General features: G+C 46.0%; 1 protein-coding gene across 15 annotated transcripts in view; it reads left to right on the top strand.

The window, feature by feature from the left end:
• Positions 1–21,269, top strand: part of PC (pyruvate carboxylase) — a 269,742-nt gene that overhangs the window by 118,186 nt on the left and 130,287 nt on the right. For all 15 annotated transcript variants that reach the window (XM_083589358.1, XM_083589350.1, XM_083589351.1 and 12 more), the window contains one exon: positions 12,653–12,815. In XM_083589358.1, coding sequence (XP_083445484.1) covers positions 12,653–12,815 — 163 coding nt within the window. The remainder of the gene's footprint in view (positions 1–12,652; positions 12,816–21,269) is intronic.

The raw sequence follows: 21,269 nt of genomic DNA, 5'->3' as shown, positions 1-21,269 counted from the left end.
CAAATTCTCAATGGAAGAAGTCAGCGCTCTCCGCCGGATGGCATGCGGCTTCGCTCGGCAGGGATGGCAGAGGACTCAAAGCACCACGCTTCTCCCCGGCACCCGATCCGTAGCCTTTAAAAAGGCTCCTTCACGAGTCGGGAGGGCGCTAGCGGTGCTAGCCGAGTCTCCAAGTCCACGGCCCCCGTGGCCGTGGTTTCTAAGGGTCCCCGCATCGCCGGTGCGGTAAAACCCAGCCCCTGCCGAGCCGGCTCCCTCCGGAGCTCGGAGGGAGTCCGCCATTCGGCGATGGCGCCAACCCGGAAGTCCAATGATAATAATTATTAACTGGCCCGGTCAGGCAGAGACTGCAGTTCTGTTCCGCGAGGTTGGGAAATGTCTTGTTTGCCTTCTAAGCAGGAGGCTTTTCAGACCTGCTTGGATTTGACATGAGGGCTCCCAGGAAGTGATTGTTCAGGTTGGGGTTCAGCTATAGGCTCCAAGGGAATTTAACAAAAAGAGGGAGACACACAGCTTTGTGGGGGGGGGGGGGGGAGGTTTTGATCTGGAGTTTGATGTCAGCACAACCCACAGCAGCCCTAAATGCCAACAGAACAGCTGGAGACTGGGCTATTTCCGCCCTTCATCGTATTGATCCCTGTTCATGACACAGCTGGCCTTTATGCTTTCCTGTTCCCCTGTGATTAGTTTGCTTCTTACTTTGGAATTTATAGCCGATTTGTCGCGTCTTATTCTACGCCACTGCATTGTGATTAGCTGCCTTTGAGCACAACTGGATGGAGAGGCAGGTTTTTGTAAAAAAAAAGAAATGTGACTTTCCATTAGTGACCATTTTTTTAAAGTCAGGGATGGCCAATTAGCACTTGTTTTAAAGAAAATTGGGGAGTCCCCAACTGTGTGTATATGTGGGGGGCTCATTTTGAAATCTAAGCAACCACCATGGGCACTGAAAACACCCATTTCACAGAAGAAAGCTGGTGATGCTCAGAACCCCCCCCCCATTAGGAAGGAAACACTCACACTTCCTTCCCACAAAACAAAACACAGACAAAAAAAAGCAAGCAGCACCCTCTCCCCCAAAGCAGGAACACCCACCATCACCAAACAGCCCAATACTCCATGTGGTATAGTAGCTAGAGCATCGAACTAGGCCCTGGGAGACCAGGGTTCAAATCTTGACTCGGCATGAAGTTCAGTGGGTGACCTTGGGCCAGTTGCTGCCTCTCAGCCTAACCTACCTCACACGGTTGTTCAATGAGGAGGTGGTATGACCTTGAGCTCTTTGGAGAAAAAGAAACAAGCAGGTCCCACCAGACAATGCAGTCTGGTTTATCAGACCCGGGCAGCTGATATTATCCTTGAAGCATCCTCTGAGGTGGACCAGATTGGAAGGAGCTCTTTGTTTTAATGGAGGTCGGAGGTCAGCCGCCCTTAAAACTCTGTGGAAAGGTTGTACTTTATTACCCGTTCAACGTGTGTTCGTTCAGGGGGAATACAGTAATGCTATAATTTTTGGAGAGGGCTCAGCTGTCATAGGCCATATCAGGCCAGAATCAGTTATTCAGAACGCAAAGTATGAGTCAGACAATTGATGCCAATCCAGATTCATATTCCCACAAAACTGGAGGCTGTGTGTTGAATATTGAGCACATTGAGATTAATGCAATGTCCTTTCGGATACATATTTGACCCTTCTTCCTGCTAATGGAGCAATCTGTTTGTTTTTTTAAAATAGACACCTGTCTCTAAGCTTTCAAGCATTCTGCCTTACTTATTTCTTAGACTAGGGAGAACTGCACCAAGCATATTTTAGTATCTGGATTAGTTTATATACAGTTTGAATAGCACATATGCAGAGTAACGGCAGTAGCTCAGTGCTAAGGCATCTGCCTTGCACACAAAACCTTCCAAGTCCAATCTCCGCCAAGTAGGACTGGCAAAGACCCCTGTCTGAAGCCATTGAGAAGCTGCTGCCAATCAGTGTAGGCGATACTGAAGTAGATGCACCACTGGTCAGGCAGTTTCCTGTGTTCCTTTGTGCTATTAAGTGTGCGTTGAAACTTGAATATGCGTCCTGCAGCCCTGTCCTGTTGCAGGGAGTCAGTGGCCAACGCAGTGGGCAGGGCCACTGCAATACCTGGGTGTTAGGCACAAGGACTCACACTGGAGACTGTCATGCAAACCAGGGACCTTGCAGTGTGTAGCTGAGGATGTGGTCCAGGCAGGGTTTGAAATTAGCAGGGTGCCAGGGGCATTTTTCACCTAAAAATTCTCCATTTGCGAGCACCTCAAAAAAATCTGGGTGCCATTTTTTGCACCTGGCTGACACTCAAGGATTACTGAAATGTATGTGCTTTGAAGCCTCGAAGTATATGTTAAGGATAGACAGTACATTAAGGAGTTTAACAATAAGGAGCAGAGTGTTTTGATAACTGAAGTATGGTACCAATATTTTTATTGTAAACAGCATATTAAACATGTATTAACAATTGCTGCTAAAAATGTGATATTAACAATTTGTCACTTATGTGAATTTCATATTAGTTCATGCTTATCAAAATAATAAATAAAAAGTGTTGCTGACACCCCCACCCCACCCCAGTAGTGACTAGACATTCTGTTTTGGCGCCCACAACCCAGGTCCTAGAAGCCATTTGGCTCCTAGCTTTTCTGTCCCAGTTTCTAACACTGGGTCCAGCCTCTCCTCTAGTAGGGAGTCTCTGGTAACTTATTCAGTTTGAGGACCAGGCAGCTGGTTAGCCACTGTGAGAACAGGATGCTGGTCTAGATGGGCCACTGGTCTGATCCAGCAAGCTCTTCTTGTGTTCTTATATTCTTAGGCCACCATTCTCTGGCTCAGAGGATGTCCCCCCTGCAGTATCCCATCTTCCACAGGCTAACAGAAGCCAAAGGCTACAAAATAAGGTGAGGACCTATTCAGTACCCAACCCATTCCTCCAGGATGGCAGAGCCTCCCATACTCCAGGAAATTTTAGGAGCAGTGGAGGCCCTTGCACTGAGAATATTCATTGCTCAGTTTGATGCTCCTGCACTAACTCTTGATGGAAGGCAAGGATTTTGGGTACACCCAGAGCAAGTGCAGCAGGAAATCTGTTCTCCTTGGCAGCTGTTCTTGCATATATGCATAGCTATTCTCTCACCTTTTGCGATTTTCATGCTTCAGAGTATGGTCTGGGGGTGCTGCTGCTGTTCTTTGTTTGACCAGTGTCGCCTCCAATCTCTTTGATTGCACATGATGTATCCCTGTGAGAGGTGCTCTCCATGTGGCAAGCATCTCTGGTGGCCTCCTTAGCTCACGAAAGTGGGGATTTCTGACTCTAGACTGTCTGATTCAAGATGTTGTTAGACTCCTGGATGCTGGCATCACAATCTTTCAGAAGTTGTCCCCCAATGCCAAACTCTGACAAGCAAGCCAAGCTTTTCATTAGATGGCAGAAAAACAACTTCACCCTTTAAGTCAAGGATGGGGAATCTCAGACCTTGGAGCCAACTGTGGCACCCACGCCTCTCTGTCTGGCCCTTGGGAGTCTTCCCAGGCTGTGCCCTGTCCCCAGGCCCCCTCCTTAAGAACATAAAGAGAGCCTGATGGATCAGGCCAGAGGCCAACCAGATGCCTGTGGGAAACTCACAAGCAGAATTTGAGCACAACTGCAACTCTCTCCCCTCCTGTGGTTTCCGGCAACTGGCACTCAGAAGCATTACTGGCCATTGTAACTAATAGCTGTTGATAGCCTTCTCTGCCATCAATTTGTCCAGCCCTCTTTTAAAACCATCCCAGTTGGTGGCCATCACTGCCTCCTGCTGGAGCAAGTTCCGTAGTTTAACTATGTGCCGCATGAATAATCCTTCTTTGTATCTGTCCTGAACCTTCCAATATTCCGCTTTGTTGGATGTGCACGAGTTCTAGTTATGAGCGAGGGAGATAAACATTTCTGTATACACCTTGGGCAAGAAATGTCTATAAAATTATGCACGTCATGGAGGAGGTGGAGTTTACCTCCCTTTCCCATTTTTCTATCTCCTTGTTACTGCAGACCCAGGGGACTCCGTGGTGACCTTTGACACTCACCCTGAGTGTGTATGTGTGTGTACTTGGTTCCTTCCACCCATTTCAGCCTTGCAATAACCCTGTTGAATAGATTAGGCTGAGAAAGTGTTCCTGGGTCAAAATCGGCTCATGATCTTCAGGGCTGAGCAAGGTTCGAACCCACATCTCTACCTACTAGGCTGGGATTTCTCTCTAGTGCCTCTCCTACTGCTTCTCATCCTGCCTCATCCTCCCTGCTCCTCTCCCTCCTTTCCCAAGTTGAGTCATCTTGAACTTCTCAGGTTTCAGTGCATTAGGAAGAATGGTTTAGTTGCCCTTCTCGGTACTCCTTAGTTTTGGGAGCTAATAAAAACTGCAAACAGCTTTGGGTGCGTGGGCACACCAGGGATTTATGGAGTGGTATTAAGTTATTTTTTCTCCCTCTATAATCCTCTGTATCCCCTAGTTGAGAGCTCCTGGCTTCCACGGCAGGCATGGCACATTGCACCCCTGGGCTGCTGCTGCTTCTGCTTCACAGCTCCACTGCAGGGGTTTGTTTGTTTTTTGTCTGGGGTGCAAAGAGTCACAGTGTGGCTGCAAATAGTTTCTTTCTCAGATTGTCCATAACGGTAGTGATGGAATGTGGGAAGGGATGCAGGAGTATTTCCGTTCCTGACTTTCGGCTACTGCTGTGGTGCTAGGAAGACCTTTCTGACAGTAAGCACTGTTGCATGGTGGAATGGACTCCCTCGGAAGCTGGTGGGCGCTCCTTCACTGAAAGTTTTTGAAAGAGAAGTTGCATAGCCGTCTGTCAGGGATGGTGGAGCTGTGATTCCTGCATTGCAGAGGGTTGGATTGGATGGCCATTGGGGATCCCTTTCAAATCGACACGGTGTTATTTAATCTCATCTTCTGGGGAGAGAGGGGGTGGTTCTTGTTTTCCTGCTATTTGATGATTTGTAAAGTGTGTGTTTGGGGGGGGGGGACGACTGAAACAGCCTTTGCCAACTTGGTGCCTTTCAGAGGTGTTTTGGACTACAACCCCCATCAGCCATCATCCTGTTCTCACAGTGGCTAGCCTGATGCCTCTGTGTAGGACAGAAGCCCACCAGCACTTTCCCAGCTCGTGCATCCCAGCAAACAGATTTCTGAGGCATCCTGCTTCCGACCCAATATAGCTTTATCTTCCATATATTTGTGTTACCCCCTGTTTTTGAAGCTGTCCAAGTTTATGGCCATCACTGCCTCATGCAGGCGCAAGTCGCACAATTTGTGCTAGATGAAGAAGCCCTTTCTTTTGTCTGTCTTGAACCTTCCAAAGTTCAGATGGGACTAGTATTACGTCAGAGGCAGGAAAACCTATCTCTCTCTCTGCATACCATGCATAATTTTATACAGTTATCTTTCTCACACTCATACCCTATATTTCACATCTTTATTCTAGACTAAAATAGCCCCATGTGTTGCAACCTTTCCTGCTCCATCTCCTTGGACCATTTTGGTCAGCCTTTTTCAGAATCTCCATAATATCCATTTTGAGGTGTGGTGACCAGAACTGTGCCCAGGATTCAAAGTGCGTTCACACTATAGAGTTGTGTACAGTGGTACCTTGGGTTAAGAACTTAATTCGTTCAGGAGGTCCGCTCTTAACCTGAAGCTGTTCTTAACCTGAGGAGCCACTTTAGCTAATGGGGCCTCCCACTGCCGCTGCACCGCTGGAGCACAATTTCTGTTCTCATCCTGAAGCAAAGTTCTTAACCCGAGGTAATATTTCTGGGTTAGTGGAGTCTGTAACCTGAAGCGTCTGTAACCTGAAGTGTCTGTAACCCGAGGTACCACTGTAATGGCATTATTATCTTGGCAGTTTTTAATTCTGATCTGCTTCCTAATGATCCCTTCATTCACTGTGTTTATAGGCATTGCACACTGGGTCGGCATCTTCTTCCAACTAGCTTTCAAACCTGATAGCTTTCAGGCCACCAGCCAGGTGAAAACGCTTGAGGAGGGGCTTGTCCACACTAAGGGCTTGTCCACACTTCCACTTGTCCTGTGCCTTGAAAGCATGGGGCTGAGCGGTTTTCCACTTGACCCACACTTTCTAGGCATGGGTCTGAGCGGTTTCCCCCTTGCCCTGCTCCTTTCCTCGGGAAAACCTGCTCTTTAGTGCTAAATCGGAACAAACATCAATCCAGAGAAAACCCAAATTGCCATTTGCTCTGATTGAGCACTGAAGAGCAGTTTTCCCCAGAGGGAACCAGTGGAACCAGAGGAAGTGTGGATAAGCCCTCAGTCATGGTTTACTGAACCTTGTCATGGCGCAATGTGTGAATTTTAATGGTTGTTGTTTCATTGTGTTTTTAATCTTTTGTTGGGAGCCGCCCAGAGGGGCTGGGGCAACCCAGTCAAATGGGCAGCATATGTAGTTGTTATCAGGGCAATGAGAGAGGGAGAGAGGGAGCTCATAGCAGAACAGGGCTTGGAGCCTGGGTCTCCGCAGCCAGAATCCAGTGCATCCCCGAGGCACTTGATGGTGGCAGTAAATAAGAATATTTAAAACTTCCTCAAGCCGTGAACAGTCACACTGCCTGCCTGTTTCATATAATTAACACACACTCTCTCTCTGCTTGAGATTAATCTGAAAAGGTCAGGGACATGTCAGCGCTCACAATAGATGTTCCGATTGGCTGCTTTGATGAGAGGAGCCCATCCTTGAGGGAGGCACCCCAGCGAGCAAATGTGCCCACCCACACTGCAGGACCTGCTCTCTCCCTTTCAGTCTCCTCCATCTAGCTCTGCCGAAGAGCCTTGAACCAAGGGCAGAAGCAAGTGGCAGCGTGATGCGAGAGGGTGTGAGAGAGACTGAAAAGCTTCTGCTACATCACGCCTGTCTTGGTAGCAGTTTGCCTGTGCCTCCTGCTTTTCACAAACAGCTCCTTTTTATAGCCGCACTCTTTTCTCTCAGTAGATGCCAAAAGATCATGGTGCCTGCCAGACACATGATGCTTTTACATGTGGAGGTAGCCAATGTGGTGCCCTGCAGATGCTGATGGCGTTAGAGAACTTGACAAAGTTTGGCTTCGGGAGTAAGGATCGTGACCTTTGCTCTGGTCTCCAGTTAAAGTGTGTCTGTAGCAAAGGATGGGGGTTGAAGCTGGCATCTCTTTGCTCCATGTTCTGTTCTAGCTGCAAGAGCAAAGTTCTGCAAAAAATGTCCTAACATGCATAACCTCAGGCTGCCAGTAAAAGCACAATAACTGCCAGCTAGACAAACAGATTTTAAAAGGGCAAGCCTGTTTTATGAAATCCTTGCAACTTCTGTAATTTTCCATTATAGTTTACAAAGGGACTCAAACGTTTGTTGTGCGTCAACTTCTGTGTAAATATTTTTCACTTTGTACAATGCTCAGAGCACCTATGGCACAGGTGGGTAAGGTGACTCTGCTCATCTGCATATCAGAAAAATAAAGCGATGCCGCTGGTGTACCAGCAATGGCAGGGATATGCCTTGTTTCTCCAAAGCTTGGTTTGTTCCTCCTGTGTTCTCGCCTCATGCCTTTGTAGCTTAGCAAGCAGCTAGCTTGGGCTGGCCAAACAAAGCATGGTTAAGGAAGGCTGCTCATATCATCAAGCCATAATTAAAACAAACCAAGGCCTGTAAGCCAATAATGAAACCTTGGCTTCAGATTGTGGCTTCAGATTGCAGCAAGTGAACCCCATGTTTAAGCCATTGGGCACAATTTGGAGCATCAAACAAACCATTGCTTTCATAAACTTCGCTTTAGTGTTATGTCCGTGTCAGGCTATCGAGAGGGATTCTGATCCTGAACAGGGAAGTTCTGCTGTTTCCACTACCCAGCCCTTTTGTGGTAGGGGAAGTGATGGGGGAAATGTATCAGAAATTGTGGGATAATAAATGTTCAGTGTCACACTGTATAACCTCCCTGCAAACGGAATCAGAATGCAAATGTTGTCTGGATTCCTCGCTGTGAATGCTCAATAAAGAGGCCGTCTGGGAGCAATCAAAGGCAAGCTTGGAGTAATGGCTGGGAATTTGTGTCCCTTCTCGTTTAAGAGCAGCCCTGCTGGGTCAGAGCAATGTGGGTGCATCCAGCCCAGTATCTCATTTTCCACCACAGTGAGCACCCAGAAACCTCCAGGAGACCCAGAAGCAGTATGTAATGAAGACGGCAGCCCATCCTCTTCTGTTCCCCCATCTGGCACTCAGAACTCGGCTGCCTCACCAAGGCCATGTTTAGTAGCTGCAGCTGAAATGAGAGCTTCCTCAGTGGAGCCCAACAAATCTATGTCATGAACTCTTAAGGGGAGCTTCATGTGTAATTTTTTTGCTAAAAAAGGGGGGCTCCTGTACCAAATTAGCCATAGGCTGCATTGTGTAAATTAAGCCAATAGAGCCGATTTGCATATGTTTGCTTCTGTTAGTTATGGAGTCCAAATGGCTGTGCTGGCTGCGGCTGATGGGAGTAGCAGTCCACAAATCCGGAGCTCATTAGGTTCGCCAAGGTTGATTTCTTGGATTCTTCAAAGCTGGAGCCTTGCTGGGCCTCATCCTGCTGCGGCTCTGGAGCTGGTATTCCGCACACCCTGGGGTGGTGGTGGGGGAGCATCGCACAACAGCATCATTTGTTTCTGTGTGGAATGTGATGTGCAGCCATTATGGCTTCTTAATAGACATTGTTGTTGGGAGGCCAGCAACAATTATCGATCCTCAGTGACTGAGAAGATGCATAATTAAAGCCAGGTTTAATTGGGAAGTCTTTCTGATGTTGCTTGAGGGATGGACTTATAGTTGGATTGAACCAGCAGTGGTCTTACATTACTTGAGTATCTTTGCTGTGCAGAAACCTGATCTTAAGTACACCCTCAGACAAATGGTAAAAACTTCTCTGCCTGGGAACAGACCATCTCAGGAAGCTCTTTCTTCCATACAAACAAGCCCAGCAGCTTGGCTCCACTTCTGGGCTCAGCTCTGGGCTCCCCACCCACCTCCACTGTCATAAATGTAGGTTATTGAGGCAAGGACTTTTCAGCTGTGATCCCCAATATCCGGAACAACTTCACCTTTACTGCTGCATATATTCTAACAGTCTCTTTCAATCAGAATTGTTGCTGCTTTCTTTCATTGTTCACTGATTTCTGTTTTGGACTGTAAGCTACCTTGAGTAGAATGGTGGGTTACAAATTTTGAAGAGCAGCAGCAGCAACAACAACAACAAACCCTGGTTAAGACAGGAGAGTTTGGAGACTTTGTGAGAAAGGTGCACTGTGGATATTTGTGTTCGATTTTTATTTTGTTTAATAGTGAGATTTATTACCTGCCCTTCACCCAGGGGGAGTTACGCAATATAAAAATACAAGTAAACCTACAATGGAATTGAAATTAAACATAAGCAGCAGCAAAGCAATATGATACAGCCAAGAGAGCGAATCGATTAAAACCCTCACCTTACCTCACCCTTTCATAAGCCTGAGCAAAAATGTGCATCTTGACCAGCCTAAGAAATTTTTGCAGCATTGGTGCAACCTTGGACGGGAGCACATTCCGCAGCTTAGGGCCTCCGTGTTGGGTTCCGATCCAGTGCTGGAACCCCAGGGAAGGCAGCAGAGCTGGTTGTAAGTCTGGCCATAGGAACTTAAGAAGAGCCTGGAGTCAGTCTTTCAGGTATTCGGGGTCTTTAAACACTAACATGAGCACCTTGAATTGGGCCTGGAAACAAACTGGCAACCAGTGCAGCTCTTTAAAAACAAGGATTATATGAGATCTAAACGGAACCCCAGCTAGCAATTTAGCTGTTACATTTTTGATCAGTTGGAAGTTTCCAAGTTGTCTTCAAGGGCAGCCCCACAAGAAGTGGATTGCAGTAATATTTTTACCAGCTTGGGCTAATTCTTCAACTGCAGCCCTAAGCTAGATCTCACCTCAGGGAAACATGCGTCCGTTAACAGCCATGCTGGACTGCTGTGATGCACTGTATATGGGGCTGCCCTAAAAGGCTGCCCTGAAGCTTCAGTTGCTACAAAGTGGTGCTGCAGGAATTTGCTTAGGAGCTCCTCTGCCCCCCACTGGCTCAGAAGGGTTGACCGCTAGCAATCCCAGCTGTTTGGCCCATTTTCTGACGACGTAGCCACTGCTTTAATAGCAGCAATGAAACGGCAAGCAGATTTTTTAAAAAGATCATCAGATAAATGCTTTGGTGGTGGGACCGAAGGAGGGAAGGAATTGTGAGCCTGTCCTTAAAATCAGGCCCACAATTCCTTCTCTCCTTCGGTGTGCATATAAAGGTATGCACATAAAATCCCAGAACCCTGTATCCCAACTCCTCTTTGCAAACTCCAGGGCACCATTTGGAGGTTGCCCATGAATGCACACTGGCTGGCTGCCGGCGACAGGCAGTTCCATTTGCCAAAGGCAGATTGAGGCCACTTGGTGAGCGGGGGAATGCACACTTTCAGGACGCAAGGAAGATGGTTACGGGTTCAGAAGAGGGCCCAGGGAGTTGGGACATCTGGATGATATTTCTGGATGCCTGCCCCCTGTCAGGAAAGGAGACTGGGGGTGGGAAAAACTCTCGATTTTGCAGTGCACACAAAACTTGAATCTTTCTCTGTCCCTGTATGCCCTTAAGAACATAAGAATATGGCAAGAGTCTGCTGGATCAGGCCAATGGCCCAAGACCTGCGTACAAGAGCCCTCTCCCCTCCTGTTGTTTCCAGCAACTGGCATTCAGAAGCATTACTGGCTTGGACCATGGATGTGGAGCATAGCCCTCAGGGCTATTATGTCATGTGACAAAGACACATGCGGGCAGAAGCAGCAAAGCAGGCTGGGAAGTGCTGGGCCTGCACAATCATTTGGGCCTACTAAAGTTATTCAGGCCTAACTGCTAACTGTTGAGTCACTCTGACATGTGACTTAGCAGCCATTTTCTCTGTGTGTTCTCCGTAAGATTTCAGTCAGTCAGTCTGTCTAAGTTGTGAGCAGAGTCAGTATGTAATCTCAGTCAAACTGTTTGGAACCATGTTGTTTATGAAGAAGTTTATTTTAACTCAGTAAAGCTCTTATTTTTTAAAACTCTGCGTTATTAATTTACACTGCGCGTTATATTAGTCATCAATAGCCATATCCTTCACAGAGAATTGGAGGTGGGAGACCCCCAACAAGGGGCAGAACTAACATCCAGTCAGCACAGCACATTTGTTTAGGGTGGGCACCAAGAGAGTTTTGTTTTGTTTTGTTTTGTTTTAAAGGTGAACTCAGTCATAAAGGGCTTTTTTTAAAAAAAAATCCCCAGACTGAAGAAACTAAAACTTAACTAAATTTATATGTTTTTTATTAAGAACTAAACTTTGAAAATGTAAACTTAAGAAATGAGACACAGAATAGCAAATGTTTGCTCAGGTGATATAACCAGACATATACAAAGTTACAGTCAGTTTTCACGATCTTTTATATTTCAACGGATAATGGGTTAACTCAAATTGACCAAAACAGATTAAGGTTTCTTCATCTTCGAGTGTGCTGGAGAATTAGTCGGCGCTCAGCGCGTGTTATGGACTTAAATTCCTCAATAGCATCATTGTGATTAACCAATGAAGCCAATTCTTGTTCAATGTACAGAATCACAAACGCAGGGGAAAGGGGGAGGGGATGACGAGACAAGCAAATAAGGAAAAGAGGAGAGGTAAAAGAGGCCAAAAGCTAACGAAACAACCACAACGAGACTGATCAAGAAGCCAAAACAGGATATTTTCCCTGCAGAGAAAAAGACTAGTGCCAAGCTGACCAGAGACAGGGCAGATCTGGAGGGTCGAGGGTGGAATGGCTCTTCCTTCCTCCTTGATTGTGCACCACAAAAACAGCCTCTCAGCCCCACAGATATCTCTTCACAAAAGGTGATGAAAGGAGCTCTTGCAAAGGCAGAGCCATGAGACAGAGGCAGATGCAAAAAGGACTGTTCTGAAAGAGAGTGTGGTGTAGTGGTTAGACCTGGGAGACCCGGATTCTAGTCTCACTTGGCCATGGGGCTCGCTGAGGGACCTCTGACCAGTCACTTCCTCTCAGCCTAGATGACTTCACAGGGGTTGTTGCAAGGATAAAATGGAGGGTACTGTGTACACTGCCTTGAGCTCTTTGGAGGATATAAGTGACATACATGTGGAGGGAAAACTTAAACACGTTACAGAGTTCCCAAAAATAGACCAGAGGCAATTGTACTTCATCCAGCAGAGCTTTTACTTGTGCTGAAGGCAAATGAGCATAATGGTCACCAAATCCATTACAATCAGAATTGGCACAGTCCATAAGAAATCCAGTTGCAGCAAGCAGACTTATTTGCCTTCAGCACAAGTAAAAGCTCTGCTGGATGAAATATTGCCTGTGGAACTCTGCTGAACTCTGCAACGTGTTTAAGTTTTTCCTCCACACGTATGACAATAAGGTGGGGTATAAATGCAATAAGTAAGTAAGTAAATAAATAAATATAAATGCAATAAGTAAATAAATATCTGCACAAGACACAAAATGCCTAAGGAATTACACCAAGCTTCACACACATTCTCTGACTCTCTCCTTCCCTTCCTTTTCAGTGTGGACCTCGTCCATGCCCAAATCCACATCTCTGAGGGGAAGAGCCTTCCTGACCTGGGCCTCAAACAGGACAACGTGCGGATCAATGGGTGCGCCATCCAGTGCCGAGTGACGACCGAGGACCCTTCCCGTGGGTTCCAGCCTGACACTGGCCGAATTGAGGTAGGATGAGCTCCTGCTGCTGGCTTCCATACCCCCTCCCCCAAATCCTTCTGCTTCCAATATTTTTGGCCCCTGGCCCAGCCACTTCCTATGATCTATGGGATGGTTCTCTCCTACCACCCACTGGGTTGTAACTGGGTGGGTTCCTGGTTTGTGTAGGCTTGTATGCTGTCTGGGGAAGCTGGGATATCAGTAAGTCTGTTTGAAGAAGTAGCTCTGTGACGTCCTGTTTACGCTGGAAATCTTAAATGGAAATGCAAGCAGGAATCTGCTTGAGTGTAAATCATCAAAACAAGGAGGGTTAGAAAATCAAGACAAACATCCCTAAAGATCCACATTGACAGCAAAGAAGAAACAGAATAGAACTATGTTCTGTTGAGATGGCAATCTCCACCTCAGTAAGCGTGGACGGAAGACGAATTACTCGGCCTATGAGAGGCTGCATGGTCTATTCCAAATCAGTAGGAATCTACGTGAAATGTCTTGCCTGCTACCAGCTTCAATCTGGTGAACACATTTTTCCATGGTCATTGTCAGCACTGATCTGTAGCTGTAGAACAGCCTTCACCAACCTTTGCCGTAGCCATGCTTGTTGGGCTGATGGCAGTTTTAGTCTGAAACACCTGCAGGGTGCGAGGTCCGTGAATCCTGGTCTAGATATTATATGTTCATATTGTGTGTATGTGTGTTATACCTAACAAGAGACGCGGGTGGCACTGTGATCTAAACCACTGAGCCTCTTGGGCTTGCTGATCAGAAGGTCGGCAGTTCGAATTCGTGCGATGGGGTGAGCTCCTGTTGCTCTTTCCCAGCTTCTGCCAACCTTGCAGTTTGAAAGCATACCAGCACAAGTAGATAAATAGGTACTGCTGCGACAGGAAGGTAAACAGCATTTTCTGTGTGCTATGGTTTCCATCACGATGTTCCATTGTGCCAGAAGCAGTTTAGTCATGCTGGCCACATGACCCGGAAAGCTGACTGTGGACAAACTCCAGCTCCCCAGAGACTTCTCCCAGATCAGCAGGCTGTTCTGCCATTTTCCTTTCCACTTTCTTGCTTTCACTTGTTTGCCTGCCATTGAAATGCATCATTCCACGATTGCTGTGTATCTGTGTGCATCATGAACAGCAGTATTGGAGGGAAATAACATTCAGTACCTCAACAGATTATAGCATTCAAGCTCCTCTCTTTCCTGCATATGTGGAGTTGGACTGAAACAGGATTTTCCAGAGACTGAATGTGGGCATCCCACTTTTTCTCTTATGGTCTCCCTGTAAGACCAAGTAAATGATGATGTCAAAACATTGCAGATTTCCCCACCTCCCACTACATTTCATTGGCTACCATTTGCATGTGTGTGTTGAACTCATGACACGATGAATCACTGGCTCCATCTGTTTTTGTTTGTTTGTTTTGTTTTGTTTTGTGTTTGTCTACTTGACCATAGTGGGACGTGGGTGGCGCTGTGGTCTAAACCACAGAGCCTAGGGCTTGCCGATCAGAAGGTCGGCGGTTAGAATCCCCGCGACGGGGTGAGCTCCCGTTGCTCGGTCCCTACATCTGCCAACCTAGGAGTTCGAAAGCACGTCAAAGTGCAAGTAGATAAATAGGTACCGCTCCGGCGGGAAGGTAAACGGCGTTTCCGTGCGCTGCTCTGGTTCGCCAGAAGTGGCTTAGTCATGCTGGCCACATGACCCGGAAGTTGTACGCCGGCTCCCTCGGCCAGTAAAGTGAGATGAGCACCGCTACCCCAGAGTCGGCCATGACTGGACCTAATGGTCAGGGGTCCCTTTACCTTTTACTTGACCATAAGTGGGTAAAGAGATAAACTGGTATCTATTGATAGATCTCCAGGTGATTTGCAGAAGGGTTTTTGTTTTCCTGCTTCCTGGTTATTTAAAAATGTGACACCAAAATGACTTTTCATTCAACCTAAACTTGATAGCTAATCCAGAGTGGACGTTTGTGTGAGAGGGTGGTGAACTCAGTTTCAGTTTTGCTGCTGAAGAACAATTTCCCGGTCTCGGAATGGGCTCTTCTTTAATTCTATCCGCACTTTTTTCACTCCTGGCTCTGGTTGGTATATATTGGGGTTCCAGTTAAAAGCAAAGTATATCTGATAAGCCTGCCCAGCCCTGCACTAGATGCTATCATGGGGGGAACAATCCAGAGAAGTAGCCATTTTAGTTTGTTGGTGGTAAAAACAACAAAGAGCCTACAGCACCTTAAAGACTAACAGACGTTATACTGTATTAAAGATTATGCCATTATACAATCAACTCAGGATTGCACTTCATGCATCTGATGAAGCGGATTCAATCATTGGAGAAGGGGTGAAGTGTTGTGAGATTGGAGACTGGCAAATGTCCCAGTGGGTAACGAGAATCAGATGCACATATGAGAGACTCCTGGCTTAACAGCTGGTACATGTGAAATAGCTATAGTGGTTTTAATAGACCACTGTCTAAGCCGGAGTCAGCAGTGTCATGCAGAAAGGCTAGTTTTATTCTAGGGTTGCGTCAACATAAATTTAGTGTCCAGATTGCAGGAAGTAATAGTATCACCCTATTCCACCTCACCTGGAACACTGTGTCCACTTAATAAAGGATATTGGCAAATCAAGGAAAATGGTTTTTGGTAGCTGTGAAAAAGGCAAATTCCATGCTCGGGATCCCCTCTTCCTCTACCTTTAAGGTGTGGATGATAGTAGCTGCTAGTTATGATGGCTTTATTGGCATTCAAGGCCTGGATAAATCTCATTGGCTGCTGTGAGAAGCAGGATGCTGGACTAAACTTTATTCTGATCCAGCTGAGCTGTTCATACGTTCCCTCTAGCCACACCCATTTCCAGGTTCCACACCTGGAAATAGTCTTGTGAGCAAAACTACTTGTCATTTCTCGTTGTAACAAGGGAGGTTGTCTGGAAGCATTCTAAGAAAGTGGAAGCACATATTTGCATTAATGGGCTTTGATATACCTCTCCCTGGGAACATTGCAAAAAGCTATTACAGAAATGAGAACCGAGTGTCCAAATTTAGCAGTCAAAACCCCAAGGCCTTGGGGATGCCAAATGACAGAAATTGTCCCAGCTGTTCTTTCTGCTGAAATCTTGCCCAACTTATTAGCAAAGGCAGCCGCAGAAGAGTGGAATTAGATCCAAACTTCATTAAATTCATTGCTTACCAAAAAGAAAAAGAAAAAAGATCCCAGACTGTACCAAGGTGTGTTTTGTTTTGCTTTCAGAATTAATATCCTGTGTCCTTGATATTGAAAATAAATGACACCCCCTCCAGAACTTTCCAGAATTGGCTGAGAGCACTTTTAATATATCATAAATGCACTTTATACAACACTCGCATGACACTTTAGATGCACAGAGTGAAGCCATTCAAACATTTTTAAATGGAGACATGGTAGAGAAAGAAGGCAAGGCACCTTGGAATGAAGCAGTGATTCTGAGAAAGCTGCCTATGGAGCAAAATCATAATGATTTGGTCTTTAAAGGGTGGAGCGGAAGTAGCAGAGCATGGGTTCCGGAGGCTGCCGTATATAGAACAGGCTTCACCAATGTGGTGGCCCCCAGATGTTTTGTACTACAATAAAAACTATTGAAAGGTTAAAAATAGGCGTCAGTTAACCATTGCGGAAGGATGTATTCTTTTTTTTTTTTAATAAAATTTTTATTGGTTTTTTAACACATAATAATAGACAATACAAAACAATACAAAAACAAACAAACATATAAACACGTATAATTTCTTCACATTTTTTCTTAAACCTTCTTTCATCGACTTCCTCATACCTCCCTTTTCTGCATCCCTATTTTGAAGTTTTCCAGCAAGCCCCAATGTCAACTTATAACACTTTTTTTTCTTTAAATCCTTTTTCTCATATCCAATTGTTTGTCCCCGCAATTCTGTTTTGCCTGACCCAAAACATTTTAACACTCATTAATTTTGCAACAATTCTTGAGATAAACTTTAAATTTCTTCCAATCTTCTTCCACCGTCTCTCTCCCTTGGTCACGGATTCTGCCAGTCATCTCCGCCAGTCCCATGTAGTCAATCACCTTGGTCTGCCATTCTTCCAGTGTGGGTAGTTCTTGTGTCTTCCAGTACTTTGCCAGAAGTACTCTTGCTGCTGTTGTAGCATACATAAAAAACGTCCTATCTTTCTTTGAGACCAATTGGCCCACCATGCCCAGGAGAAAGGCCTCTGGTTTCTTCACAAATGTGCATTTAAGCACCTTCTTCATTTCATTATAAATCATTTCCCAGAAGACCTTAATCCTTGGGCACGTCCACCAAAGGTGGTAAAAGGTACCTTCAGTTTCCTTACATTTCCAGCATTTATTATTGGGCGTGTGGTAAATTTTTGCAAGCTTGACTGGGGTCATGTACCACCTGTATATCATTTTCATAATGTTTTCTCTTAAGGCATTACATGCCGTAAACTTTATACCGGTGGTCCATAACTGTTCCCAGTCAGCAAACATAATGTCATGACCAATATCTTGTGCCCATTTAATCATAGCTGATTTAACCGTCTCATCCTGTGTATTCCATTTCAGCAACAAGTTATACATTCTTGACAGATTTTTAGTGCTGGGTTCCAAAAGCTCTGTTTCTAATTTTGATCTCTCCACGCGGAAGGATGTATTCTTAATTGCCTACATAGGCCTGGTGGAATGGAAGAGTTTTCAGCAGACGTTTAAAAGTTGAAACTGAACGCACCTGCTGAATCTCTATTGGCGGAGAGTTCCACAGGACCAGACAAATGATAATGAAGGCTCTTGTTTCTTGTTACTGTCCAATGAGCCTCGTCAAATCGAGGAATGACTCACTATGAAGAAAGGTTACAGCCTTTGGGACTTTTTAGTTCAGAGAAAAGACAAGTAAGATGTGACATGATAAAAGTTCACAAAATTATGCCCGGCATGGACAGAGAAAAGTTTTTCCTGCCTCTTTTATCATAATGCTAGAACTTGAGGACATGATGCGGGACAGATAAAAGAAAGGACTTGTTCACGCAGAGCATAGCCAAACTATAGAACCCCCACAAGAGGCAGAGATGGCCACCAACTTGGATGGCTTTAAAAGAGGATTGGACAAAATTCTGGAGAAGAGGGCTCTCGATGGCTACCATCCATGATGGTTCTGTTCTACCTCCACAGCTTGAAACTGCACGCTCGAATCCTGCTTGTGAGTTTCCTACTGAGACATCTGGGTGGCCACTTTAAGAGCAGGATTGTGGCGTAAATGGGCCATTGGCCTGATCCAGCAGCCTCTTCTTGCATTCCTATGTAAAGTAGCTCTACCCCTGACCTATGGCATCTCTCAACATAGTTCTCTATGTGCAGGGATATATTTTTCTTTTTTACAGATTTCTTTTTTCCTTTTTTCATGATTTCTCCTTTCCCAGCCCCCACAAACACTCAGACTTTCCTTGCAGTTTAGAGGAATGCAGCCCAGACACCGTGCATAACAGTGAATATAATTTATTTATTATCTCATCTGCTGTCTGCAGGATGTCAGCCTTATTTGCGGTGGTTTGAGGAGTTAATTGATCCTCAGTGGGATGTTCTAATGTGAAGTGTGCATGTGTGTGTGTGCACATTTGCAGATCATCTGCCTCCATTTCCATCCCAACTGTTTAACTTTCTTGGTTTCAAAGCCTCGGGGACTCCTGCGGTTCATAGGAGTGGGTCCCCCCCCCCATCCCTGTTCTACTTGGCTGTCAGTCTTTTAATTTCAATTGCCTGGCATGGCTGCTGGTCCTCAGAATTTCATGTCTCCTTTCCTTAATGGTGCGAACTGTTCTTGCCAATCAAATTTAACTAGCAAAGCTCCATGGGTGTTACCCAGGCGACCACTCTCAGGGCATCCCCCTTAACTCCTCGGCTCCGTTGGCAGAGCACAGGCTCATGCAGCAGGCGGACGAAGCAAACTTTGGCATGAACTAGCCGTCCTCATCAATAGGAAACAAAGTGGCCCTCATTGTCTGGAAGGAGCAAGAGCTCTGGATGTTTTCTGATGCCTTATTTTGCACCTAATCGATTTGCCAATTGCCAGCACAGGTATCCTCCATTTAGCTAGCAATTAGCCCCGGCAAGAAAAGCACTTTCCCCTCTGAGCTGTGACCGCATTTGGAATAGTGTGTACAGCTCTGGTCGCCTCACCTCAAGAAGGATGTTGTAGAGTTGGAAGAGATTCAGGAAAAGAGGCAGCCAAAATGACCAAGGGGATGAAGCGAATCCCCCAGGAGGAATGGTTGCAGCACTGGCGACTTTTTAGTTTAGAGAGAAGGCGAGTGTTCATGTGACAGGAATTCTGCATGGCGTGGAGAAAATTGACAGAGAAAAGTTTGTCTCCCTCTCTTGTAACTCTGGGACTAACATCTTATGGAGCTACATGTTGGAAGATCCTGGACAGATAAAACAAAGTCATATTTCATGCAGTGCATCGTTAAACTATGGAACTCCCTCCCACCAACTTGGATAGCTTTGAAAGAGGATTAGATAAATTCACCGAGAATACGGCGATCAATGGCAACTAGCCAAAATGACTCTGCTCTGCCTCCACAGTCAGAGGCAGAAATTCTTTGGAATATCAGTTACTGGAAGCTGCAGGAGGGGAGCTTGGGTCCTGCTTGTGAGTTTCCCACAATGAGCAACTGGTTGGCCACTGTGGGAACAGGATGCCAGATTGGATGGGCCGTTGGCCTGATCCAGACACTATTCTTAAGTTCTTATGCTCTTAGTGAGCACCATCTGTACCTAAACTAGTCAATATTTGCTTTGCACTAGGCACCCAAGAGCTGGACATAGGAATAAAGAAAGCTGCCTTATACCGAGTCAGACCGCCAGTCTATTTAGCTCAGTGACTAGCCACAGCTCACGAGCAACATGGCAACTCATCCACATTGGACCAAATTGGGAAAAGAACTAAAGTTTAGCGTTCTTCAAGATGCATGGAAATGGGCCTGACATAAGATACCCTTGGAATCCATAGGCATGCCAAATGAAGGAAAAATGTACCAAGTTACATTTCGCTAATATTTAACACAATATAAATTAGTGGGGAACCTATAAATCAGCTGATGCAAAATGTTGGGGATGTGATAGAGCCCCGGCAGATTGTACACACAGCTCCTGCACAGTAAGAAGATTCAGAGTTATGGGTGGCGGGGAGTCAAAGAATGAATGACGGAGTTGGCAAGGTGGGATTTGCCAAGAGAACCAGTTAGTTCGACTTCTGAATGACCTGAAGGGTAGAAGAGAAAACAGTAGTGTGGAATGTGAGACAGATTGGTGATCTGTTGCTAAAACTTGCAACAAGTGGATGAAGAGGGAAGCATGGCTGTGTGCCACAGAATGCAGGGATGGCCTATCTTGTGATAGAGCCTCGTTCTTAATGAGATGGCAGGTTCGTATCTGTCTGCACCACTTCAGAGTGGAGGTAGAGGCTGACGGGACTCTTCTGTGCAAACACACACAAAAGTCCCTGCTCTGTCCTCAAATCCTGCTTGCTGGTTTCCCAAAGGCATCTGGTCAGTCATTGTGGGAACAGGATGCTGGACTAGATGGGCCATGGGCCTGATCCTGCAGGGCTCTTCTTAGATTCTTATGTCCATCTAGCTCAGTATTGTCAACACTGACTGCCAGAGGCTCTCCGGGCTTCAGACAGAGGTTGTTTCCAAGCCCTTCATGGAAATGCCACCAGGGATTGAACCTGAAACCTTCTGCCCACTTAGCAGATGCTCTGGCCACTGGCCTCTGCCCCTGACACCATCATCATATATCTTTAGGTGCCTTCCTCTATAAACCAGGCCTTTAACTATCTGTGGCCTTCTAGAAATGGGTGGGATGTTTTAAATATACCCTGCCTCCCACTTGGTTTTAATGTATCTATGTGGGGTTTTTGTTTGTTTATTTTGCCTTTAATTTGCCTTGGGCAAGATAAAGTGCCTAACAAATTTAATTAATAATAATAATGTCTCCCAGACATTGCAACTACACCAGATTTTCAGCTACTATCATGACCTCCCTGCCTGCTGTTCATTATGATCTCTCCAGCATTTGATTTCTAAGAGTCTCCGTAACTTGGCTTCCAAACAGTGGCTCCCAACGCCGCTGGCTTCCTTCTCCGAGGCTCCGCAGCCACCGAGCGTATGTCTCGCCATGTGCCTGGTGCCGCCGTGAGGAGCTTTCCAGACAAAAGGCAGGCGTTTTTCAATTACCTCTCTCTGCTTGGGAAGGCGCTGGAGCAGCAGCCCTGATTATTCCCTCCCTGATCTGTTTCCGACGCTCAAAATGCAAAGAGGGCAAAGGAAGCCGTCCCCGACTTGGCATCTGTTTGGAGAAAAGCTTTCCGCTTTGCAGAAAAGGGTGGGTAGGGTGGTTATTAGAAACCCAAAAATATGCCATCTGCATGGGCTCGCTGGTCCTGGTGGGGC

The sequence above is a fragment of the Podarcis filfolensis genome (genome assembly GCF_964270895.1).
Source record: "Podarcis filfolensis genome assembly, chromosome: 16".
Classification (NCBI taxonomy): Eukaryota; Metazoa; Chordata; class Lepidosauria; order Squamata; family Lacertidae; genus Podarcis; species Podarcis filfolensis.
The sequence above is the reverse complement of the archived record's forward strand: the minus strand, read 5'-3'. Positions and strand labels throughout refer to the sequence as shown.